This window comes from Rhinolophus sinicus, linkage group LG04 (assembly GCF_036562045.2).
Source record: "Rhinolophus sinicus isolate RSC01 linkage group LG04, ASM3656204v1, whole genome shotgun sequence".
NCBI classification, from domain to species: Eukaryota; Metazoa; Chordata; class Mammalia; order Chiroptera; family Rhinolophidae; genus Rhinolophus; species Rhinolophus sinicus.
The window spans coordinates 106,624,991-106,651,671 of NC_133754.1; the positions used below are offsets into that span (position 1 = coordinate 106,624,991).

The window sequence follows — 26,681 nt, forward strand, 5'->3', positions numbered from 1 at the left end:
AGCACCACACCGGGGCTGGCACACAGAGGTGTCCCCCGAATGTGTCCTGAGAAGCACTCCTAGGGGAACCCGGGACTCTGGCTATTGATCACACAGCTGTTTCCTGTGTGCAGATCTGGCCTATACATTAGACGTGCACACTTTCCTGAATGCAAATTATGCTTTGATAAAAAGCTGACTTAAATCGCACTCCTCACAGGACAGAGGCCACGCCGTGGCGTGGCTCCCAGAGCTCGGTTATAAGGATGACGGCGCTAGAGCTGCATTAGCAGCACTCATCGACTGTTCTCCTGCCACATGCTGGACACCTAGGGCTGGAAGAAACAGCATAACCGCTGAGCAAGGAACTATAGTCCTCAACCTATAGAAGAGAAACTGAGGCTCAGAGAGGATAAGTCAGCCAGGATATGTCAGCTACCAAAAGGGGGTGATCAACCAAAGGTCTGTCTCCAACCTGACACTTTCCAGCTCTGCAAACCTGCTGGGGGTGGGTAGTGGGGGTGGGAGGATGAAAACTGCTCCAGGGAGGCAGAGGTGGTAGGAGTGGAGACATTCCCTCTTGGAAGGGAAGGTTGAGCAGGTGGCTTTTCATTGTCAAATGCCCCCTCCCACAGGCTCCTGGGACACTGTCCACTTGGCAGGCTGCCACTCCACCCCTGAAATGAAAAACCACATGAGTGAGCACCTGGAGCACTCTGGTGGACAGGGAAGGCCTCAGCACCTGTGCTTGTGCAAATCAAACATTCCAACACATGGGACTGGGCCAGGGCCACAATACGCCACACATATGGTGGGGGCCAAGGGCCAGGTGGTGTCCCCTCCTGGAAAAGGGCCTGCCCTGCCTGGCCTACTGCCAGTGTCCCATCCTCCTATTCTCAACCTCTTCCAGGGACCCGTTGGGGCAACATGGGTCAGCAGGGGAGAAGATTCCTTCTGGCTACAGAGTTAGAAAAACAAGTCTCTTTTTGAAAGAAAGTTTCAAACTGAAAACAAGTTCAGGCCAACGCTAGCAAAGAAGGATGGAGATCATCAGAGGGGGGAAGGGGAAACTCCCGGTGGAGGGAGGGGTCCTGGGGAGATGCCAGGGAAGGGAGGCCCTGGCCTCAGACAGCCTTTGCCCTGAGGTTTGGGTGAAGTCGCTCAGGCCTGACAGGCTATCAGAAGGAGGGGTAGCAGAGCGTCCTAGGGGCACCTTGTTCCCTCATCCAGGACTTGTCCCCTATGCTCACACACCCACAAGCAATCAGCAGGAAGGACTCAACATGCCTTGTACACATTCCTGCAAGTGAACATGCTTTTGTGATGATGACAAACAGGTAACTCTTTTGCGTGGATCTATTCATTCCTGGGATCAGTGAGCAGGAGTTTGGACAGCAAAGGATGCCATGTTACCCAAATCTCTGCTTTCTGGACAGGATGGTGAAGGCAACGTGCTCTCACTGCTAAGGTACTGGGTGCTCACTGACACCTGATGCCCCTCTCGAGGGACACCCCATACCCCCTCACCTCCCCACACCTCCGGATTTGGGCCCAAGGTCGCTTCCAGCTCTCACCAACAGGGTTTCCGACAGGCTGGTTTTATTGTTTTAGGCACTGGAATTACAGTGTATTGCTGGGCCCACAGGCATCTGGGACGGGGAGTGAGTGCAGCCACAGAGAACAAGCCTTGTGCTTTGTCTTTGTATCATTCTTTATTTATTGGTCCTACCAATGTGACCCTTCATTAGGCCTACTGTTCCCACATGCACTGGCTTTGCAGGCTTTTGTGCCATGTCTGTTCCAAGTCGCGACTGATTTCTCCTTCCTATTCCTTTTCCATGCTCTGCCTCATTTTCTCAGAATCTGAAGGCATTTTTGTTTGTTTGGGTCTGTGTAAAAGTTCCTTGGCAGGAGAACATGCATATGATCTTAAAATAAAGACAACATTCTGACACTAAGGCAATGCACAGGAAAAAAAAATACAGTACTCAGACATCATTGCAAATAAATACCCCATACAGATGAAGTTATTGTAAATGTAACATTGTTTCTTATGAATCAACACTGTAACAGAAGGTAAAAATAGGGGTCCCTACAACTAGGAATAAGAAATGCTCATTCCAGGAAACAGAACTCTTATTCTTGCTACTTACTATAATTTTTCCTTTATTTTGGAGGAGGGAGGACACTTTCTTCTTCCTCTTTGAGTACCAATTTGACCATTCACACAACTTCACTCAGCAAACTGGACAGGCCACAGACCTGGTTTGCTAAGGAGCTTGAGCGAGTTCGGTTTCCTGAAATTAACAGTGATTAGTTACACCAAGCAAGAGAATATATAACGTCTTTCTCTCACATCTGCAAAGAATACTATGGCTAGCCCTCACCCCCTGCATGAGGCCGATGGCACCGGCTCCCCGGCTGCCCGCGGCCCTTCACAAACGTGGCATGTTATTCACACCACTTGCTTAGCTTCTCCCATAAAGTCCATTTGGTTCCCAAAGCACACTCAAGGTTTGTGTTCACTTTCGTTTCTCAACCCCTGGATCTGCAAGGATCTGCAAAGAATCACTGACTAACAGAATTTTGCACAATTGCTGTTTTCTTTCCCTCAGTGAAGACGCCCAGGTTCAGGTGTGAAGGTGTAGTACACCCACTCACACCTATTGGTCCACACTGGCCTTCAGCATTCCCAACTAGCTCTTCACTGTCCATTTTAGAGAATAAACTATGCCGGGACACCTCCCTTACCTGATGAAGGCACTACTGGCAATGATCACTAACAAAAAGGTGTTGAAACAGAACACCCTAAAAATTGACGACTGTAGAATTTTCTAAGTGTACCACAATTTGGCACAACAACCAGAGTAACAAAACAATTCCAATTTGGAATGTCACTGGTACAGTTGTATAAAATTCTGTTAATCAGTCATGCTTCACAACGTCCTAAAGCCCAGAAAATTCTGGAATTTGTAGGTAATACTACTCATTCAATAATTTATCTTTTTTGTTTTCAAGTGCCTATAACTGTTTAACCAGAGCAAAGGTCAAGTTTTCTTCTTGTTACATTGAACTATTCCTAAGAATAATAATAATACAATATGAAAAACCCCAGAATCAGAATACCCTGGATTTCTTAATGAACATGGCATTTAAAACCTGCAATTTCCAACATGAACCACAATGCCGTATAATCCAAAAGGCTGCTGAACCACAGCGTGGATGTGTTTAGCCGAGCTCCTTGCCAGGTCGAAGCCTTCATCTAAACAGTCTAGAGCTACACACTAGGACACAACTGTGCCACGTGCCAACATCAGATTACCACGTCAGGAGCTAAGACAGAGCGCTACAGGACCACGGACAGACCACGGCATCTGAGACCGTCTCTATGCGAGGGACTAAGCAAATATAATCAAAATATCAAAAGTGCACAGGTTGATCAAATGAAAAAGCAGTATCTGTCATAGGGAGACCCCAGTGGTGAGCGTTTCTAGCAGGTTCCTAAGCGAGCCTGGCGGTTGCTGTCCCAGCAGGTTCTTCAGCGCTGTACAAAGGCCCTTCGAGCAGCAGCTGGTGGCTTTCTGAACATTAAAGCTTTTTTCCTCTGCCATTAAAAACTTGGGAATGCTATTTAAAAAAGAATTGCAGTGGCATATCCAAAAACGTTTCTAAGTGGACTTTTAGGCAGCCCTTCCTTCCTCTGCGTGGGCCCATGGGAGGGGAGGGGAGGGGTTGCAGTGTGACAGGGCCGGCGGCCGAGTTCTCCCGGCAGCTAATCTACAGCTGAAAATGGGAGAAAACAAGACAGTGTTAGAACCAGTCACCTGTTGGACAACTAAAGCTGTCGCCAAGCTGTGAGGCGTGGGCACGTTAGCAGCAGAGAAAACCTGCATGTGTTAGGGGGCCGCCAGCCCCGAGTGCCTCACGAAGATACCTTACAGGTACAAAGAGAAGCTGCGTGCCAGGCATGGCGAGGGGGGCACAAGCAGTGTGTGGGGCCAGCAGGCAGCCATGCCCTTGGAAGTCCTGCTTACACAGGCACGAAGACCTGACCTATTCTCAAGTGGGAGGGAAATCCAAGACCCAGTGTCCCATCAGCAAAGCAGCCAGAGCCGGGGACAGGCAAACAGAGGGGAAAGATGTGCCCCGCCCGCACCTCTCAATTCCAGTGGTTTGCAAAACCCAAGGCAGTCTGTGCAGCACCTGGAGTCTGGTGGGAACCGAGACACACTCGGGAACCAAGGGGAAGGGGGAGTGGGGGCACACGCTGTTGTGAAGGGACAACACAAACTCTCCCTCTGGGCCACAGAAAGATGAGGCAAAGAGCCCCTTAGGGCGAGGACCACAGCTTCAAGCCCGATGGCTCCTGCGGGGTGACAGGGAGTAAAATACTGTGGGGTTCTGCTTCCGAAAGTGTCAACTCAGACGGCCTGACGCCAAAGCTCTGGTGTGGATGCGGCCTCTGGGAACAGAAGGGCCCCACAGCCACCTTTCCTGCCTGTCACCACCCCTGCAATTGCAGTGATGAAGGAGAACCGCATTCCTCCTCAGTGAATCCTCGGACGGGCCCTGGGCCCACACAAGGCTCCTTGCCCACGTCGGCCTGGAATCAGGCTGGGGTTTTCCAGAGCCCTGTTTCTTAGTGTCGAACGTCACCTGGGAAGAAGGCCTGATAACGGACAGAGACTAGAGAAATGTGCTCTGAAAGCTGCCCCCCCCACCCCGAAGTACAGGATGGGCTCCCCCCAAGGACAGGAGTTGGGTCAGTCACTTGGCAAGTCTTTCTCACTGAAAAAATCCGAGGCCTTGGGCCTGCCAATCTGTCACCTTGTAGGCCACCGGACCAGTGCGCAAATCTCCTAGAGAGGCCCAGTCTGCGAGCTCTGGCCTCGGAGTGTGGCCAGGGGAGCGTGTGAGTGTGACTGCTGCCAGGGCCAGAGGACTCGGGGCTCAGGGCTGCGCTTTCTCTGGGTGTTGGGGAAGGAATTCTGTCCTTTTGTGCCAAAGGGAGTTTGCTCCACAAACTACAAAGTAATTCTCTCCATCCTGTGAGGCTATAGCTGGGACCTGGGCAGGAACCTCTAACACTGCTCCCTGGCTGCACTAGAGACATGTGGAGAACATGCAAGTGTCACCTCAGCTCTGTCCCAGCCTGAGGGAGCTGCTGACACCTAGGCCCTGGGAAGCCACGTTTTTGCGAGGACTCGTGGTTCTGACCCCACCCTGAACCCCAGGTCCCCTGCCAAGTAACAGCTGCTGTGAAGGGTGCTCCCAGGGGTGAGAAGCAGACACGAGCTCGCCGTGTCCAGGGGGAGCAGCATGCCGATGCCGCCGGATAAATCGTCCCCTCTGTGCGTTAGTTATGGTTAAGACCAGCCTAGCACCACAGTCCCGCCGCCAGGTTAGTCAAGGTGAAGCAGACAGGTGACGAGTGGCAGGTTAGCTGTAGTGTGCAGCCCTGTGGCCTTAATCCCAGCAAATGTTATACTTCTCGCCGCAGAGCACCTGAGCAGTGAGCCCAGCGCCCTCGGTCCTGTTGCTGGCACAGGCACAGGTGTGACTTACGCTCGGGGTGCTGGGCTTGGCCTTGGGGGTGGCCTTGGCACGGCCCCGCCGGCTCTGCTCATGGTCCAGCTCGAGCAGCTCCAGCCGCTGGGTCAGCGCCAGCTTCTGCTGGATGGCCATGCGTAGCAGGGAGTTTAGCGTCTTCTTTTCATCCTCGGCGGCTGCCAGCTGCCGCTGCATCTCATCCAGCTGCGTGATGTATTCGTCACACCTGCGGGGTGTGAGAGATGAGAGTGTGGCTGAGGGACCTGGGCAGGAGACGGGGGCACAAGGTGAGAGGACCTCCATGGGGTCCCTCTGCTCATGGGGCTGGAAGAGGCCCACCCCTCAGCAGGCGGCCTTCTCCATGAGGGTCCTGTGATGCCCACCGCTCAGCAGCTGGCCTTCTCCAGGAGGGCTCTGTGATGCCCACCCCTCAGCAGGCGGCCTTCTCCAGGAGGGCTCTGTGATGCCCACCCCTCAGCAGGCGGCCTTCTCCAGGAGGGTCCTGTGATGCCCACCCCTCAGCAGGCGGCCTTCTCCAGGAGGGCTCTGTGATGCCCACCGCTCAGCAGCTGGCCTTCTCCAGGAGGGCTCTGTGATACCGTCTCCACTAAGGGAGGCAAACACTGCCCCTCAAGGCCTTCAAGTGACAGGACAGCTGGTTAGAGGCGAGATGCCCCCTGGCTCAGGGTATATGGGTAGCCCGAGGTCAGTGCGTGCACACAGAAGGTCTCAGTGAAACTGCATGGGACAGCCAACCAGAGCCTGGGAAGGGTAAGTGTGGACGCTGTGAACAGTCCATTTTGGCATCTGCTTAACTGTGACATGTGCCCCCCGCCCCCACCCAGGTACGGGGCTGGGAGACAGAAATGCCTTCTCGGGCTCTGTCCCTGAGAGAAGGAGTGGGGCCTGGGAAGAGGGGGCAGTGGGAAGTCTCCCTTCTCCAGGGACCAAGGGTCTACAGTGAGTTGTAACCCTTTCCCAGAGATGAGTGGGTTTGGGACCTCAGCTCCATCTGAGAAGTTGGTCTGGTAGAGAAGTGAGGAAGTGAGGGTGGGCACAGCGGCGCTGAGGGGGGACTGAGGTCTTTCCCACACACTCTGCCAGGAGAAAAGGAAGCTTTCCGAGAAGCCTGGGCCTTTTTCCCCCTGTTTCCCCATGTTCCCATCCCACGTCTGGGGAGTGCGGAGCACCCTGCACCCAGGTGTGAGCACAACCAGGTCCTGAGCTCAGTTTCAGCTCCATTTATCAGGGGGTCTCAGCCTCCCCACCGCCTAAGCCATGCTCGGACAGTCTAGGGACCGGTCCCCCAGCGCCTGCCGACACTGGCCAGCAGATGGCACTGCCCCTCCGGATGGCAGAAACACCAGGAAGCGGGGACTTCCTCAGAGGCTTTCCCCACCTCTAACTGGCAGGCTCAGAGAGGGAACACCAATGGGGACAGCACAGCCCTCCTTTTTAATCTACAAACTTCCTGCCAAGTTCTGGGAGGAAAACTCCTCACTTGTCAGTTACTGGCCCCAAATCCAGCTGTGTAACCTGCCCACTCGCAGCCCGGCCACTGGGAACCTGTCCTCTTCACCTCTTGCCTTCAACTTCCTCGTCTTACACGTAGGGCAGAGAACAAAACGGGGCCCTCTGGGTTTTCACCAACAGCAGGAATGGCACAGCGCCTCCCCAGGGAAGGCTCCTGGGCCCCGGCCAAGCAACCACAGGGACCGTGTGTGTTACCTGGTGGCAAACATGGCACGCAGTGAGGAGAAGGTGGCCGCGTCCTCCTTGAGGGCTTTGAGCTCGTTGCGCAGCTTCATCATGGTCTCCGTCACCATGGCTTTCTCGTTCTCGTACTTGCTCTTCAGGTTGGCAAGGGCCACCTCGGCCGTCTGCAGTTCAGAGACACAGGGTGGGTGGGGGAGGAGCACAAGGAGCGATCTGCCTGCTTCAGCAAGTGCCACAGGCCAAGACCCCGCCTGTCCCTGGCCTCAGTGGCCCAACCCCCACATGGCACCGAGTTGGGGCTCATGCTCATCTTTCCTTCAGTAGCACAAGCAGTACTGCTGCAGCCTGAGGTCTGAGCCATTAGTGGTGACACAGGCCCAGGAGGGAGCCGAGGAGTGTGAAAACCGCTGCCCAGCTCCCCATCTTCCCCCACACCAATGTGCACCTGCCCGCCCACCACCCCAGTGCACACCTGCCCACACACTCCCCCCACAGTTCACATCTGCACCCACCCCCCACAGTGCACACCTGCCCACCCACTCCCCCCCACAGGGCACATCTGCACCCACCCCCCACAGTGCACACCTGCCCACCCACTCCCCCCACAGGGCACATCTGCGCCCACCCCGCAGTGCACACCTGTCTGCCCTCCTCCCCACAGTGCACACCTGCCCACCCACTCCCCACAGGGCACATCTCGCCCACCCCGCAGTGCACACCTGCCTGCCCACCTCCCCACAGTGCACACCTGCCCACCCACTCCCCACAGGGCACATCTCGCCCACCCCGCAGTGCACACCTGCCCACCCACTCCCCACAGTGCACATCTCGCCCACCCCCACAGTGCACACCTGCCTGCCCTCCTCCCCACAGTGCACACCTGCCCACCCTCTCCCCCACAGGGCACATCTGCGCCCACCCCCAGTGCACACCTGCCCACCCACTCCCCCACAGGGCACATCTCGCCCACCCCCAGTGCACACCTGCCCACCCACTCCCCCACAGGGCACATCTCGCCCACCCCGCAGTGCACACCTGCCTGCCCACTCCTCCCCACAGTGCACACCTGCCCACCCCCCCCACAGTGCATTTACCCACCCATCCCAACCTCAGCAGTACACACCTGTCTCCCCCCAACCCCCACCCCCACTTTCCCTCGCCAGGCGTCCCTGCCCGTCCAGCCCCAGCAGCGTGCGCCCCTGCCCGCCCGCCCCACTGACCCGGCACGGTGCGCACCTGCTTGTTGGCCTTGAGCACCGTGCGCAGTGTGGTGATCTGCTCCCGCTTGGTGCTGAGAAGCGACTTGAGCTTGAGGATCTCCTCCATGAGGGCCTCCCGATCCTTATCTGCCGCAGGGCCCAGCTCCTGTGATGCCAGGCGCTGTCGCGACAGCTCCGTGGTGCGGTCCACAGCCGCCTGCAGGTGCCTGATCTGGTCGCGGATTATAGCGATCAGGTTGTAGATGTTCATGGGCTCCCGGCGCGGGTCACTCAGGGGCGAGGGCAGCGAGGAGCCAGGGGGGGGGCTGCTGTCCCCAGCCCCACCTTCTGTGGCCGTCAGCCCCTTGGGCAGGACTGGTGAGCGGCGCCCACGGGCCTCGGGGCTGCAGCGGCCAGCACCAGCCGGGCCCTCGCGGTAGTAGTCCAGCACGACACGGGTGGGCGTCTCGTTGTTGCACATGCACACGTGGTGGTACAGACTGGCCAGCTCTTCACTGAAAGTCACCAATTCATCCTGGGCCACACTCAGGCTGCCCTGTGTCTCACCTGCGACATCACTGACCTTCTTCAGCTCTGTCTGCAGCCGAGCCAGCAGCTCACGGTCCTGGCAGCTGGCTTTCTCCAGCAGGGACACCTTCTCAGTGAGAGCCTGGCTTTCGGCCTCGTGTCGGCCCTTCTCCTCGGCGTGCCAAGCTTCGCTGGCCTCGTGCGCACTGCACAGAGTCTTCAGCTGCTCCCGGAGCTCAGTGGCCTCTGCCAGGGCCACGCGGTACTTGCAGGCCAGGATCTCGGGCCCATTGATGTCCACCTCATAGTAGTCGCCATCTTCGTGGCTGTCACGCTCCTTCTCGCTGTCCAGGGCTGTGCGCCGCTCCTTGCCGGCCTGCAGGCGCTGCAGAGCACTCAGGGTCTCTGTCAGGCGGCTCACCTCCTCGTGCCGCTCCGACAGGGCCCCCCTTGCCTGCTCCAGCTGCTTCTGTGTGTCCTGCAATGTTGCCAGCAGGCCCCCCTTCTCCCGCTCCATCTGCAAAAGCACAGAAGGGCCTGTCAATAGCCCGCGGGGTCCGTGCAACTGGAGGACCCCCAGGCAGTCCCAGTAGTGACCCTGCCTATCATCCTGCTGGCCTGTCTGTGACACTGTTAGACAGGACAAGGGTCTCCAGGTCTGGGCAGTTCTTACTAAATGTTCTTCTTACTAAATGTTAAAATGTGGCACGTATTTTACAGATGCAGCTGTAAGCAGATGAGCTTGACCAACCCAACAGGGTAAGTTTAGTGAATCGCAAAAAAAGAAATCAACATGTAACAAACCAAATAGTGTATATAAGCAATGGCTAAGCTTCCTTCCGGCAGACAGAGCTTTGGATGTCTCCTTTACTGGCAAGTAAATAAAACTACCTAATGACAGCCACATCTTGTTTTTGAATAGAACATCCCAAGTGGCAATCCCCTGGAGTTCGGGAACAACTTGCTGAGAAAGGGTGCCACGTGTGGGGCCACCGTTGGTCCTCCCCTGCCCAGAGGTTTGAGGGGCCAGGCGGGCCCCTCCTCAAAGACATGCAGCAAACTTGGGGCCACAGTATAGACCCTGGGATTCCACTGTGACATGTCCACAGGACACAGCGAGGAAGACAGCACATGGGCACCACCGAGGGACATGAGAAAACCGTGACTGGCACCCAAACTTCAATCACATAATTCAGAAGCCCACTTCTCTGGCACCTTCCACCTGTAGTGCTGCAGTCCCACTCATGCAGTGAAGGAGTTGAAGACAAACTAAGCTAAGGTTTGGGACATCCACAATGTGTGTGTGTGTGGGGGGCAGCAGTGGAGGTGAGCGCCGCCCACCCGCTGGCTCTCCCACTCACCTGCATCAGCTGCTGCTTTAGCTTCTGAATCTCGGAGAGATTGAGCTCACTGAGGAGGTCGGACACGAGGCTGGGACAGGGCGGGGCCAGGCCGTCTTTGGTGGGCATAGAGGCCTTGTTGTCCAGGGGCAGCTTGGCCAGGCTGCCGTGCTCAAAGCCGTTAGCCATGGCCTCAGCATCATCACTGAGCTTGAGGCCATCCAGGGAGACGTGCAGGTGGCTGGTGTAGAGGGAGTCGTTGATGCTCATATAGTGCGACAGCTCCTTGCGCAGGCTGTTCTTCTGCTCCCGCTCCGTTTTCAGTGTCTCCAATGCCTCCTCCAGCTGCCGCTCCGAGATCTCCTTGAGCCGGATGGCGTCCTCCAGCTGACTGTTGAGGTACTCTGTCTCCTCCTCCAGACGCTTGATCTCATGCTTGAGGCCCTCAAACTCCACCTGAGAAAGAAAGGGTGACACTTGGCTAAGCCTGAGCAATAGGAGGCAGCACCAGTGTGCTGACTCCATGGCTGCTCAGAGGCGTGAGGTGTGAACACAAAGGACAAGTGTGCACAAGGTGTGAGTCGGTCAACAGCCAGAGCTCAGAGCTGGCGACTGTGGAAATCAAAGCAAGCACAACCACACATCAGATTGGCTAGCTGACTTCGTATGCTACCAAGTGTATAGTGATTTTAAATTCTACAAAATACTTACATCAATAGTTGACTGAATAATTTAAGATACATAAAATACGTATTTAGATGTTCACTATGACTACTACTTCTAAGGATATTTCAAAACAAAGGAATTCAAGTTCCCTGAGATGGGATGTGTAGCAGCTGCCCAGCACCCACAGCCAGATGCCTAAGGGAGTGAGTGGGAGAGGTAGCACCCAGTCATGCCTGCTGAAACTGTCTGCAGATGGACAAGGAAAGAGCAGACAGAAGCCTGTGCTTGATGTGGGGCTCAGGATCTACAGGCAATTTTAAAGACCGTTTCTTATTATTCTGTAATATTTGTGCAAAACCTGAGGAACAAGCCACTTAGAGGCGGGACTGAGCAGGTGTCTGTGGACTGCAGCCTGAGGAAGGGGACTCCCTGGAAGGGGGCCGGACTCCACCAGTGCCACCCAGGGTCTGGGGCGAGGTCTCTCTCCCCTCAGGTCCCTCTGCGTGACTGATGTCACAGCAGCCCCTTGTGCAGCCTGACGCGGAGCTCCTAAGCCTGTGTTCTCAGGCAGAGGTGTGCCCTCTAGAGGTTCTGTTGCCGGATAAACACATGGGCCCACACGTCCCGACGCAGAATTTAAAGTGGGACAAAGGTCCCCCCAGCTCCCACCCCGCAGGGCTGTGGCTCTTGGAGGTTGGTGACAGGGGCAGGCATTGAGGGAGCTGGGTGCCCAAGACCACCCGGGGGTCTCATCACAGGGGAAGGCGGCCCTCCTCATCCCATCCATTGCTAAGATTACTCGAGAGCAGGAGATGACAGCTTGGACATCGCCACACTGCTCAAGAAAGGCCCACTGGCTTTACCCAGAGGGCCCCCCGAGGCCCAGGACCACAGGGGACCCAAAGGGGCTGGCAAAGTTGAAACAGCAGGAGGAATCAGCAGGCCAACAGCTCCAGGGTACCAAACGGCCTGGGGATGCCTTGGACCTCCTGTTGGCACTGGAAAGGCATCTGAGCTAGACACCCAGCCCCAGAGTTTTTTGGTGTCACCTCTTCATCAGCTCCTATATCTTTCCCCATTTTGCTGGCTGGTTGGCCAATATTCAGCCAACACTGCAGCGAGAGGCCTTGCTCTCATGGTTGTGGAGGGAGAGGTCTGCCACCACACCCCCGGTCCATGGGGTGTGCGGCTCTGGGCTCAGGTGTGCGGGAGGAGGCAGGGATCTCCTTCTGAGCATGGAGGTGGCCAAATGAGGGGGTGCGAGGGCCCCCCCACCCCGCCCCCTAACCAGAAGCTCACCTGGTTCTGCCTGAGCACAGACACCTGTTTCTGCAGGCTGATATTCTCTTCCTCCAGCTCCGAGTAGTCCTGCAGCAGGCGGGCCTCCCGGAACTTATACTCCTTGATGTCGTCCCGAAGGCGGCCCCGCTGCAGCTCCACATTCTGGTTGATCTGCCAGAAGGAGGCAGATGTGAGCAGCCTGCCCGGCTGGCCCACCCCTCCTGGAGCACGGGCTCAGTGCAGTCAGGCCTGGCAGCATGGGGGGGTAGGGGGGGCAGCCAGGGTCTCAGCTGGCTCTGACCCTCGATTTCTTCACGCTGTGACACAAATGAACCTTGAAAATGTTATAATGAGTGACAGCAGCCAGACCCAAGAGGTCCCACATTGTATGATTCCACATATACGAAACGTCCAGAATAGGCAAATCCAGGGAGAAAACAGGTAGATTTGCGGTTGTGGGGCAGGTAGGGGTATATGGAGACTGACTGCTAACCTAACACCGACTGAACTGTACACGTTAAGTGGGTGACTTGTAGTGATGTGACTCAGCTCATAAAGCTGTTAAAAACAGTTCCTGCCTCCAAGTTGCGCTGAGGACTGCTGAGGACTGAGACACCCGGTGAGGCAGAAGCGAACAGACAGCAATGGAGTTCTCACCCTGCTGCTGACACACAGCATGTACTAAAACCTGGTGCCTCGGCCCCAGACCCCACAACGTTCTGGGGTCATCCTGTACGTCGAAGGGTGTTTAGCAGTTCCCTGACCTCTGCCCACCAAATGCAGCCCCCCTGTTGCGACAACTGAACCGGTCTCCAGACACAGCCAACGTCCCCTGGGGGCAGAACAGTCCCCTAGACAAACCACCTCCCCCTCACTTCCCCTGTCCTCCAAGTGGCCTCCCTGCAAAGATCTCTCTGCAAAGACCTGGTGCCCCCAGGGCAGCACCACCCGAACTGGGCGCTTACCCATGGCCCTGCAGCTCCATCTGTGCTCTCCCAGCACACTGGCCTCTCCTGATTGCTCCCATAAACACGCTTTGCTGATAAGATTCCAAGCAGGCACACACAGAACAGCAATGTCACACTGCTACAATTAAATAGAGCCAGAAAGAGAGAAAAGGACAGCAGCAGCAGAGGGAGAGTCTTCAGGCACAGCTAGCACTCTGACAAATCTTACTGCCACAATCTTCAGCAAACGGAAGGATATAGCCTCCTCCATAAGCGACCCAAGGATGTGTAGGAGAGCCGGCAGCAGAGGAAACAGACACCACGTCACTGACTGGAGGAAAAAACCCATACCCCACAAAGCAAAACTCCTGGTAAACAGGCAAAAAAAGCACAATGGCATCGTGAGCAGCACCAGGAGGGAACACACACAGACTCGCTCTCATTTGTCTAGAGAGGCAGCTGGAAATCGCTAACAAAGCACATGCAACCTTGACTGGTCATCATTCATTTATAGCCCGACCGACTATGATAGTTAATTTTAGTGTCAACTTGGCTTGTCCCCAGCACCCAGATATCTGGTCAAACACTAGTCTAGATGTCGCCATGCAGGTATTTCTTAGATAAGACTAACACTTAAAATAGCCAACTTTGAGTAAAGCAGATAAGATGACCCTCCATAGTGTAGGTGGGCCTTATTCAATCAGTCGAAGGCCTTATAAAAAAGACTCTAGTTCTCAGGAAGAGAAACTCTGCCTCCATCTGGCTTTGGATTCCCCCTGGGTCTCCAGCTGGTACACCTGCTACATCTCACATCATATCGGCCAGCTGCTCACAGTAAATCTCCCTCTACACACACACACACCCTCCACCTCACACACACACCCTCCACCTCACACACACACACCCTCCACGTCACACACACACACCCTCCACCTCACACACACACCCTCCACCTCACACACAAACCCTCCACCTCACACACACACACACCCTCCACCTCACACACACACACACACACCCTCCACCTCACACACACCCTCCACCTCACACAAACACCCTCCACCTCACACACACACCCTCCACCTCACACACACACACTCCACCTCCCACACACACCCTCCACCTCCCACACACACACACGCCCTCCACCTCCCACACACACACACACCCTCCACCTCCCACACACACACACCCTCCACCTCACACACACACCCTCCACCTCCCACACACACACACACCCTCCACCTCCCACACACACACACCCTCCACCTCACACACACACCCTCCACCTCACACACACACCCTCCACCTCACACACACACACCCTCCATCTCACACACACCCTCCACCTCACACACACACACACACCCTCCACCTCACACACACACACCCTCCACCTCAAACACACACACCCCCTCCACCTCACACACACACCCTCCACCTCACACACACACACACACCCTCCACCTCACACACACCCTCCACCTCACACACACACACACACCCTCCACCTCACACACACACACACACACCCTCCACCTCACACACACACCCTCCACCTCACACACACACACACCCTCCACCTCACACACACACACCCTCCACCTCACACACACACACCCTCCACCTCACACACACACACCCTCCACCTCACACACACACACACACACTCCACCTCCCACACACACCCTCCACCTCCCACACACACACACACCCTCCACCTCACACACACACACACACACCCCCATCTCACACACACACCCTCCATGACACACACACACCCCGACACACACATCCTCCATCTCACACACACACCTTCTATGACACACATACCCCATCCAGCACACACACACACGTTCCCCATCTCACTCACGCCCTCCATTACACACACATACCCTACACACACGCGCGCACGCGCACCACCTCTATCACACCCCCCCAGCTCTATCACTCACACACACACACTCTTGGCCTGCTTCTCTGGAGAGCCCTCACTACTAACACACTGATCTATCAGAACCACGGCCCTGGCTCACCACATCCACTTTGGTCAGGCAGGCTGGGTGCTGTTCACCTGAGGTTCCAGCTGCCCTGGCCAGAAACACTTGCTGGGAGCATCTGCCCACTGAGCGGGGGTGGACACAGGAGGTGAGATTGAGGGGGGAGGGTTGGCCATGAGCAAATTCCACTCCTATCCCTGTAAACGGGCTTGATTTAAACTCAGCAACTCCCCTCTCAGCAAAACCAAGTGGCCCTGAGGTGGGTGGGAAGAGGACAGAGGGAGGTCGGAGCAGGGCCAGTGTGAGCACCCAGCTGCCCCCGGGATGTGCGCTGGGCTGGGCCTGCACAGCCTTCCTGCACAGGGGCCACCTGTGCACTTTATTGGTGTCACCCACACCCCAGACGCTCACCCACTCCACGTGGACACAGAGCACTTTTGGTGTCTTCAGACCTGTGCTCATTTTCTAGTTCCCATCTCTGAAAAAGAAACTGCTCACCAATTAGCAACCACCAGTCTGCTTTCTGTCTCCATGGACCTGCCTTTTTGGGGAGCTCACAGAAATGGACCTGGACCATGTGTGGCAGCTGCCGGGCCCAGGGACTCTTTACGGGCGCCACACCTCCAGGCCATGCGCTCCGCATGTGGCCAGCCAAGGAGCACCCCCATTCCTTCACTGCTGAGGCTGCCAGAAGCTGCCCACGGATGACACGCTGGGGAAGGCACATGCTGGTCAGGCAGGAGGCAGCACGCATGTCACACACACAGAGCACTGTCACTGCAGTGCATGGAGGGTGCTGCCCGTGCAGGAACCCCCACAGCGGGTCTGTGCTTTCCCCGGAGGGTGGCCCCAGGCCGAGCCCCAGCCCTGTCAGAGACGTGGGGTAGCACAGGGAGAAGGTGACCACCGAGGCAGAGACCAGGGCGGTGCAGCCACAGGACAAGGAAGACGGAACGCTGCCACCACCCGAGGCCGGGCACAGCCCCACCCACACCATCATTGCAGACTAGGAAATCCAAGGGGATGAGTATCTGCCTTTTAGCCAGTGTTCTGTGGCAACTTGCTACGGCGGCCCAAGAAACAAAGATAGGTTTGGTATCAGGACAGAGGTGCTGCTGTACCAAATACCTGGAAATGTGGATGTGCCATGGATTTGGGAAAGGCCAGAGACGGAGTTCTGAGGAGCATGACAGGAAGACGCCAGGTGCCGTGACTGCCAGTAGGAACACAGTCGTTTCATATGATTCTGCTGAGGCACAGAGAAAGCTCCCCCAGTCTTAGGGGGGGTCATCAGAGCCCCGAGAGAGGGAACACAGGGAGGTGTGGCCGTCAGGTAAAGGAAGCCGAGGTGCAGCTGCCCCCGTTGGCGAGCAGCAGGAACCCTGGCTGAGTTGTGTGCCCCTGCAGGGGCAGGGCAGAAGCAGGAAGGAACACGGATGGACGCGTGGCTACGGAGATTTTTAAGCAGTGCTAACAGTGCAGCCTGGCTTCCCCTTGCTGCTTATAGTAAAAAGTGTGCGTGAGAGAGAGAAAGAACTGGTAAGCAAAAAGGAACCAGGACTTTAAGATTTGGAAAATTCTCAGCTTGTCCTTGCCGCAAAAGATGAGGAGTGTTCTGGAGAGAGCACCAAGGGGTGGCTCCCAGTGACCAGCCGGCTGGGAGGCCGGCCGGCCCCCAGTGCCCTGGGCTCCAGAGGGCGGAGCACGGAGCTTGTTCTCAGGCCCTTAGATCCAGTGCACCCTCCTCCACTGGGAGCACTTGCTAGGACCTGTGGGCCCTGGACTCCTTCCGTTTTCTCCCTTTGGAAATCAGTCTGTCTCTCATGGCCTGGGCCATCCCTGCACTGGAAGCAGACAGCTCGCACAGGGAACAACTGTGCGGCAGGACGGACCATCCCTGACTGAGGGACTTAGAGTTGATGCTGGACAGGTTACGACTTTGAGATGTTAGGATGGAGTGAGTATATCTTGCATGTGGGAAGGATATGAATCTGGGGGCACAGGACAGACTTGTTATCGATTTAACTGTGTTCCCCAAAAAGATATGCTGAAGTGCTAATCCCTAGAACCTGAGAATGTTACAGATAGATACAATCAAGTTAAGATGAGGTCGTAGGGGATTAGGGTAGGCCCTAACCCAATGACTTGTGTCCCGAGAAGAAGAGAAGATGGAGAGTGGAGATACAGACTCCCAGGGAGGGGCCATGGAAGATGGACACACACCCAGTCTCTACTGGATGAAGAATCTAGAACAAGGATGGCTGACAGGAGCGCACAGAGACGTGGGATGGGCTCTACCACAGAGCCTCCAGAAGAAATGAACCGGGCCAACACCTTGATTTCGGGCTTCTGAACTCCTAAGCTGTGAGAGAATAAATTTCTGTTGTCTTAAGCCCCTAGTTTGCGGTAATTTGTTACGGCAGCCACAGGAAATGAACATGGACTTTTGGTCTTGGCCCCCTGGAAGCTGGGGTCAGATCAGAGGCAGCTCAGAGAGCCTGGACTTAGCTGAACTGAGTGTGGGCCGTTAAATTGGGCTAAGGGCCCCCAGCAGCGTCAGCACCACGCCACGCACCCCACTTCTCGTGGACAGGGCGGTGTGGTTGCTCCCACTTGATAGGTGCCAAGGAGCAGAGGACGTGACCCCAGACAGTCCTGCTTGGCAGCTCCCACCTTTGGCACGTGAGCTGAGGAGCCCAGCCATCCTACACGCTGTCACCGGATGTCCCCACATCTGGAGAGGCAGGAGGAAGCAGCTGTGACAACAGCTCAGACTGGATCAGGCAGGTGTGGAGCCAGCTGGGCTGCTGAGAGGACACAGGAGGCAGGCAGGAGCCTGGAAAGGCCACTGCCCCCACGCAGTGGCCACACCTCGGCACACCTCTCAGGGCCTATTTGCCACTGCGGACGGTGGTGAGCGAACCTGGCGGGGAAGCTGTGGCCTTTCCACACACCCATCCACTGCACCACCCACTGCTGCAGGCCGCACACCTGCCACAACTGGTCAGTCTGCCCAATTGTCTTCCCACCTCTCCTCTCGACAGCCAGGTTATAGTTACACAATTGGCTTTGCTCTCTCCTTTCAGTTTCTCCGCTGCTTACGTGCTGCTGGAGCCCCTCATGGGCTCCCATGGCTCTGGGCAGGCTGCAGCCATGAGCCCCTCACCTGAGCCAGCCCTTGCCCTGCACTTCCTGCTGCCCGCACAGCCGCCCCACTTTCTGTGAACACAGAAGCGGGCAGTTGTTCACCCCTCTGCCAAAAACGCCTGGGCTCTAACCTCCTGCGCTGTGAGAGAACAATGTCCTCCCTCCGTCATTGCTAAGTCACAGCACTTGGCATGCAAGAGATGCCCAAACATGGCCACTTGGTGGGGTGGAAGCCAAGGGAAATGTCTGAAACCCACCAGCTCCCCACAGGTCTCTCCGCAGGACTGAAGACCTAGACCTTCCAGGCTGTGGAAAGAGAAACTCTGGGCAGCTTCCCTTGTGGCTGGGCAGACACGCCTGCGGCAGTGTGGTCCCCAGGAGTCCTGTCCCGCCTTGCTCCATTGCCAGACCCCGTGGGCAGTGGGTGAGGCACCTCAGTTCACAAGCTGGCCTGGGACACCACACAGCAGGGGAGGGCGCCGTCTGCTGACACTGCAGGCCCCACAGGCCTGCACTCTGGTTGCCATAGCGACCGAGCTGCCACCCTACCACAGGCATGGGCGCCTCCACCCAAAACACGCCCAAAATTCGTTGGCTCAAACAAGCTCTGACTGGCCCCCATGGGGTGTGGTTTTCCCCCAGAGGAGCACCTTCTCCCAGCTGAGCCTGTGGATGGAGGCCCTGATGGCAAAAGGAGGTAGGCAAGTGGGGTCCCATCGCAGCTCCCCCTTCCAAGGAGCTCCTGACCTTAGGTTACTCATTGGTAACAACGGTATGACTACAGTGCCCTGCTGGACTCAGGGGCCCAGCAGGTACCTGACGGGGTTGGCCACCGTTTCCTGTGCCACTCAGGGCCCCTGTCCTGTCCACCCAGCACACTCACAGCTTCTCCCCTCAGGAGCCCAGAGAGGGATGCCCGGGCAGACACGCTCCATCAATGAGGAAACTATGCAGTACCCCGAAGGAACAAGCAGAGGGGATGCATGTCAGAGGGGCCAGCATCCTCAGACCAACAGAGACGCAGCTTCGGGGCGGGAGGTACTGGCTCTTCACAAGGGCAGGGCCAGGCCGAGCCAGTCCTCTGACCTCTGGCCAGGCCTCCACTCACTCTCTGACCACCCCAGGAGGAACCGGGGCCCAGGGTGGGGTGTCAGGCCTCAGGACAGACAGGGCGGGGGCTTGGGGAGAGCAAGGTGACATGGACAAGAGGGAGTGTCGAGAGGGAACCGGGGACCAGCCTCAAGTAGGTGCCTATGATGACTACGCAAGCCAGTGAAGCTGGGCTGGGGCCGTGACCACACTGCTGGGGGCTCTCTCCTCCCGGCTCCATGGCCCTGGGCCCTGGGCCGCACTTCTTTCCGTCCTTCTCCTACCGGGTTCTAAGGAGGTGATGAATGACTGCCCAGGCTGGACACTGAGGTCAGGCAATGTGGTTCTGCATGGATGCGGACAGTTCCAGAGCTGTTATGCACACTACAGCCATGGGGCATGCAGGACCAGTCATACTTCATCAAAATTAAGTAAATGCAATTTGGCTCCTAGGAAGCCCTGTGCCCATGACTGCTAGACAAAGGCCAGGCTGGGGAAGGGGAGGGAGCAGGAGAGGGGGCAGGAGTGCGCCTGCCTGGGGCCAGGGGTGCCTTCTCCTGGGTGTGCCGGCCATCTGGGGTACAGCCAGGGTGTCTGGGTAGGAGAGTGGTTTCCATGAGCAATTACAGAGGTTGGGAGCAGACTGAGCATCCACTGTGCAGGCTGCCCAGATGGCTGTCCACCCTGGTCCTGCGGACTCTCCCTCACCAATACCCTGACCTCCTGGGGGGCTACCGGACTTCACACCTGAGCAACTCAGGTCTAGCCCTACTGCCTGGAGGAAAGTGCTGCCTCATGGGCTTGTTCCCTCAGGAACCACCCAACCCCCCAGCTCCTCCTCCCCTGCAGGGCTCCACCCCTGCTGCCTACTCTATACACCCCAGCCCCCACCCCTACCGCCTTCAGGCTGTCCAGCCACACAACAGCCCCTCCCCTTCCATTCCGCTGGCTCCTAACATGGGTGTCCTCCTATCTCAGCTCATCCATCCCACGCTATAGAGCTCACCTGGCTTCTGGCACTGCTGCCCCTGGCCCATCACACACTTCAGCTTGTGCCCAAACACCCAGTTTCCATCCAGCAGGTCCTGGTGGCCCAGATACCACCACAGCAGGAAAAAAACCCTTTCTTGGCTCCTGGCTTAGGCTGGAGGGGATTGCTGCTGGGACATCCCTGTCACTCACTCCTAGGACTACAGAGGGCCCGAGACACACAGGGTCCATCAGGAATGCAAGACCAGCGTCCCCCAGGAAGGCATGGAAAAGGCCCACCACGACAGGAAGACCAGGTGTAAGGGCGCCCAGGACAGGAAGACCGGGTGTAAGGGCCCCCAGGACAGGAAGTCCAGGTGTAAGGGCCCCCAGGACAGGAAGATCACGGGGGGCCGGGGGGCCCCCTTGGCAGACGATGCTTGGCAGACGATGCTGACCCCTATCCAGCCAGCAGTTCTGCTTCTGAAAGGCAGCACCCTGCATGTGCACAGGACCTGACTCTGCCTCCAGCTGCAGCTATGCCCCACTTCCTGGGACTCTGCTTCTCCATCTGCAAAACAGGGCTCAAGGCCATGTCCCAGGACCGAAACTAGTCTGGCCTGTGCACACAGTAAGTGCAGAGGTCAGAGGTCAGGACCCTAGAGCTGCTGGCTCCATGACCTTAGCTACATAGACAAACCACCTTGGTGTCCCTACCTGTGAGGTGAGGGAAGTAACCAGATGCCAAGAGGGTCACCAAAAGGGTGAGTTATGAGACAGACGGAGCCATCCCATGAGCTGAGCATGTTTATTACACAGGTCACATGACCGAGGCCACATGATTCCTCCTGACAAGCGGGGCATAGGGGACAGACACCTCAGGCAGCCGTCAATGGGAGGAAGGACAGGGTGGGTCTGAGGGCACAACATGTAGACGGGTCAGGACCGGGCACCAGGACGCAGAGGCCTTCCCGTGAAAGGAGCGTCTCATGGGATGACCCCTGTGTGGCCCAGTCATCCTGAGGCCCCTGCAGGTTGGTTTTACTGGGGACAGTGTTTGGCGCTGTGTCCTCATGGTCCCGGCTCCTCAGCCATCCCTGAGCCTTGGGCATGAGCCTCATGCCCAATCAGGGACAGCCATGCCAGAGGCCACAGAGGAGCTTGGCACAGCAGCTTAGGTAGAAGCGGCAAGGCCAGGACTGGTGGAGGAACCACAGGAGAGAGAAAGGGACGAGTGGGAGAAAAAATGGAGCGGGGTACAGACAGAGCCAGCAATGAGGGGACACTGACCAGGAGCGTGCCTCCACTCCAACCAGGAACCCCAGAACGTTCCACGTGGCCTGCCCCACAGGGATTTTTGTAGGTACAGTTGGGCCTCGGGAGAAAGAGGTTGCTGAGAGCACTTGGGAAGTGGCAGGCTTCCTCCTGCAGCACTAACAGGAGCAGCAGGGATCCCAGCCCTACCAGACCTGTTCTTCTATAACATCCTGTGGGACTGGCTGAACTCATTTCCTGGCACCCAAAGCCAGGAGTCAGCAGGTCTCAGACTCTCCTCACAGCCCAGGACAGGCCCTGCTGGAAGAGGGAAAGGGTGGAATGCACCTGGGCTGGGCAGCGAGGTCAAATCCTCCCTCAGTGACAGCCCCTCTTCCCTACCCACCCAGGGCGTCTGTGGGAGGAAGTGAGATCACAAATCTGGCTCAAGGTCTCTGAGGGCTGCCCACCGCCAGATCCAAGTAAAGCTCCACCTAGGCCCAGAGGACTCAATGACCTCTGATCCAAACAAACCAGGGTGGGTGACTGCTCCTCCTCACTGCTGCTGGCCACTGGGCTCTGCTCTAGCCCATGGGACCCTCATGTCTGAGGTGTGGCCCTTAGAGCTGGCCACCACTCAGAACCGTCTTCCTGTCTGGTCACCTGCCCTCCCAGGAGAACAAAGGACAGAGGATGGGTCTCTCTGTGGCCCAGAACAAGGCCCCCACCCTTCTGATGAGAATCCTGGGGCCATGGCTGGGACTGCAACTCATGTAGACTCCCAGCTGCGCCTGCTGCCCTATTGCCATCCCACCCCATCCTGGAGTCGGTGGCCCACCCTCTACCTCCCTCAGAAGTCAATGGCTGTTTGCTCTCTGCTCTCAACTCGGCCCGGCCCCCTCAGATGCCGAGCTGGTCCCAGGTGCCGCCTGCGGCAGCCCCTTCTGACTCTGTCATCACAAGCTGGCACGTGGATGCTACAGTCCCACCTTCCACCTGAGGACCCGGCTGCCCAGGGGACCCAGGATACAGCAGCTCAGGAGCAAGAGCCAGGACGACTATGGACCCGCAAGGGAGCATGTGCGGGGCGGGGGGAGGTGAGCGGTGGTGACCCTCCTGACAGGGCTGTGTCCTCACCCACGCGGCAGCCCGCCCACCCGCCTGCCCGCCCACGGACCTCCTTCAGCTCCTGCGCCACGGAGGCCAGGCGCTCGCCCTCCGACTGCGCGTTGGTGAGCACGTTGCGCAGCTGCTTCAGCTCCGTCTGCAGCTCCAGCACCCTGCGCTCGTAGTACTGCTCCTTAGAGGCCGACTCCTGGATCAGACTCTCCTCCCGGCTCTCGCCATCCGCAGCCACCTTCCTGTGGTTCGTGTGCACCTGGCCAAATGCCTGCGTGGGAGAAGAGACCCCGTGAGAGTGGGCCAGGCAGGCTGTCCTGGAAGGTGCATGGAGCTGGTCATGGAGGGAGCCCAACTCCTGATGGGGAACCAGGCTCCGGGACATGCCCTTCTGCTGCCTGATCTGGACCCATCCGTCATTCATCCTGGGTGACACCGCTGCCCACGCGAGGGGACTGGAGTATGAAGCAGGACTCAAAGCCAACCGACAGGCCCCCATGCATGCCTGATTTGGGGGACCCTCTCTGCCTGCCTAGGACCTGGGGGCAGAGATGAAACTGCGAGATGGAGGGGAAATGATGCCGCCACCCCCAGACCTGGTGAGGTCTTTGGGCTATGAGAGGTGAAGAGGCACAACGTGTGTGTATGGGGGGGCGCTCAGGGAGGAGCTCCCATGGGTGACAGCACCTGGGTGAGGATCCTGGGCTGGCTAGGGCTTCCCGTCATGTCATGTTCCTTCAGGAGAGGGGCCAGGCCCCCAGGAAGTGCCTTTGCTTCTTCCTCCCCACCCTGCACCCCCAGGAGCCAGGACTATGCTGTGTGTCCTTCCTACTGGCCAGCACATGCAGACCCTGTCTCTCCACATGGCTCCTGGCTCATAGAAGGAAAACAAAATTGAGAGAAGGCTACTGAACAGCAAGGAAATGGATGTCTTGAGAAAAAATATGAACATTTCCACTCATTTACTGTGTCTAGGCTAATAGGCTAATATGACTAGACTGCTATAACAGACTAATAAGACCAGGAATTCAGTCCAAGAAAACAACTGGGAAAAGTGCAGAACTGTGTATAAGGATGCTACTAGGCAGGGCTGTTTAAACATGCAAACAACTCGTTGCTCTATAGTGGGAGACTAGACAAATGAAGCGGGGTCTGCCCAGGGTAACTGCTCACCCTCCCGAGGGCAGGTCTTGCCCATCTGCCGCCCCCACCACCACCACCACCACCAACCCAGCCATTCTGTGAAGACACTGGTTCCTTTTCAAACTAAGTCAGCTCAGCCCTGTGATTTCTGTTGCTTTCTTCTGCTTCCACCCTGGTCCCAGGGAAAGCCTGAAGCACAAATCCTGTCTATGGAGGACCTGTCCCATCCTGGGTGGCAGCACTGACTCCGGGGTGCATGCCAGCCCTGGGCCTGCCAGGCTTCCAGAAACTCAGGAAAGCACTGGCCAGCTCAGGGTGTCTCTCCAAAACTCCAGATGAGCCTAAGTAGGCGAACAGAGCAGAACACACTCACAAACCTCAAACTGAAACGCAGGCATCTCACAAGGCATGCTGTCACCCTCACAGGCCACCCTGAGGCACGACAGCTAAACGCTGCAACAGGCACTCACACGCGAATCCAGGCCTGTCAGCTTCAGCTTGCATCTGCCTCACCCAGCTCCCAGCTGGGGGCACTGAGCAGCAGAGCAGCTTTTCAGAGACAATGGAGAGTTGCATCCCCTACCAGACAAGGCCGTGGAAGGGACTGGATCTACCTCCCATGTGCAAAAACTAAAAACAACCGGGAAATTGATGTGAATAACCATGGTTTACAAGTCAGTGGACACAAGGCAGTAAGAGGCAGGGCACAGGTGAGCTCCGTGATAGCCCCACTCCTCCAAGAAGGAACGCTGACCACAGAGCAGAAAGCGCGTGACTCTGGCAGCAGGTCTGAGTGGAGCAGGAGGTGCTGGAAGACGGTGGACAGGTGGCAATGGCAGCACACCTACAGACAGAGGGGCCCTGAGTTTTCTCAAGGACAGTCAGTGCCAGCATGTGAAGAAGCCACTGAAGCTGGAGAAGGGCCACCAGCAAGACAGAGGGCACCATCCCATCACTCACACAGGCCCTGGCCAAAGTGGAACCAGGTAAATGCTTTCTGGTCAGTCCTGACCAACAAAAGCGGAAGGGCAAAGCCTGAAAGGACCCAATTACATCCCAGAACAAAGCACGAGCACACACAGTAATAACAGTATCATCTCCCAACAGGGGAAAGCCAGAGCCCAGCACCTCATCCCAGGTAATGTAGCCCACGAAGGGGCAGGGAAGCAGCCTCGCAGGACGTGCAGATGTGAGACTGAGGCCGGGAGACGGCAGGACTGACTGCACAGGTACAGAAGCCGGAGACAATGTGTGAGACGAAAGGGGCACTGGATGGGATTAACTGCAGGTTACATGAAGCAGAAGAAAAGGTGAGTAAACTAGAAGAAACAGCAGTAGACTACCCAAAAGGAAATACACAGAAAAAAAAGGCTGAAAAGCAAAGAGCGTGAGTGAGCTGTGGGACTTCACGAAGCCTGCTACACAGGTAGCTAGAGTCCAGGGCGGGGGGGTGCAGGGGTAGAAGTGAGGACAGAAAATAAGAAATAATGGCTGAAGAATTTCCACATTTGATGGAAACTATAAATTGACAAATACTAGCAACTCATCAACACCCAGGCACAAAAAATATGAAGAAAACTACACCAAGGCACACCACAAAACTGTTTAAAACCCGTAATGAAGAGAAAATACTAAAATCAGCCAACATAAAAAGAGGATACAACTTATAGAAAAGCAAACGGATGAATGACAACGGATGTCTCCGACAAGACTGGAGAGCAGAGCAACATCTTGAAAAAACAAAAACCTATTAACCAGAGTGCTATACACCCAGTTCACAAATAGAGGTGAAATAAAGACTTCAGACATACAAAAGCTGACAGATTTTATCACCAGCAGACCTGCATTACAAGATGTTAAATAAAATCCTTCAGGCAGGAAAAAACAATACCAGATGGAAATCTAGATTTACAAGGAGGAGTGAACAGCACCAGAAATGGTAACTACAGTATGTGGGGAAATATAAAAGACTTATTTTTCCTATTATTTAAATTCCTTTAAGAGATAATTAACTGGAGATTCAATGCAAGCGCTATCAAAATTCCAATGGCCTTTTTTGTAGAAATGGAAATTCATATGAAATTGCAAGGGGCCCAAAATAGCTAAAACAATATTTAATTACTCCTAAGTAATTAAAAAGAACAAAGTGAAAGGCCTCAAAGTCTCTATTTTGAAACTTACCCAGTATGAGGCTCCAGTGATCAAAAAAGTGTGGTTCTGGCATTAAGGAGACAATCTAGACCAATGGAACAGAAGAGCCTAGAAAGTAACCCTCCCACATGTGACCAATTTGTTTTTGACAAGGGCACAAAGATAACTCAATGACGAAAGAATAGTTTTTCAACAAATGGTGCTGGGACAAAGGAAAACCCACACAGAAAATAATGAAGTTGGATCATATACACCATATACAAAAATTAACTCAAAATGGATCAGAGCCTTAAATATAAGAACTAACACTACAATGCTCAGAAGAAAACAGGAATAAAGCTTCCTGACCTTGTTGGCAATGGGCTCTCACATGTGACACTAAAAGCATGAGCAACAAAAGAAAAAAATAGAGAAACTGGACTTCATCAAAATTTAAAACTTTGTGTATCAAAAAACACTATCAAAAGTGAAAAGACAACCTGGCCAGCTCAGGGTGTCTCTCCAAACCTCCAGACGAAAATAGGAGACAATATTTTCAAATCTTTATTTGATAAGGATCTACCCAGAATATATAAAGAATTCCTATAATACAACAATAAAAAG

General features: G+C 55.8%; 1 protein-coding gene across 2 annotated transcripts in view; it reads right to left on the reverse strand.

Annotated features, from left to right (window-relative positions):
* Positions 1–1,672: 1,672 nt before the first annotated feature.
* Positions 1,673–26,681, reverse strand: part of BICD2 (BICD cargo adaptor 2) — a 56,354-nt gene continuing 31,345 nt past the window's right edge. Inside the window, exons 2-8 of one of the 2 annotated variants that reach the window (XM_019713832.2) lie at positions 22,843–23,055; positions 12,278–12,430; positions 10,334–10,768; positions 8,482–9,489; positions 7,258–7,409; positions 5,545–5,755; positions 1,673–3,762 (exon numbers count right to left, since the gene is read on the reverse strand). In XM_019713832.2, coding sequence (XP_019569391.1) covers positions 3,757–3,762; positions 5,545–5,755; positions 7,258–7,409; positions 8,482–9,489; positions 10,334–10,768; positions 12,278–12,430; positions 22,843–23,055 — 2,178 coding nt within the window. In that variant the 3' untranslated portion in view covers positions 1,673–3,756. Of the gene's footprint in view, positions 3,763–5,299; positions 5,756–7,257; positions 7,410–8,481; positions 9,490–10,333; positions 10,769–12,277; positions 12,431–22,842; positions 23,056–26,681 lie in introns of those variants that run through there. The other variant, XM_074330165.1, reaches the window with a different exon arrangement.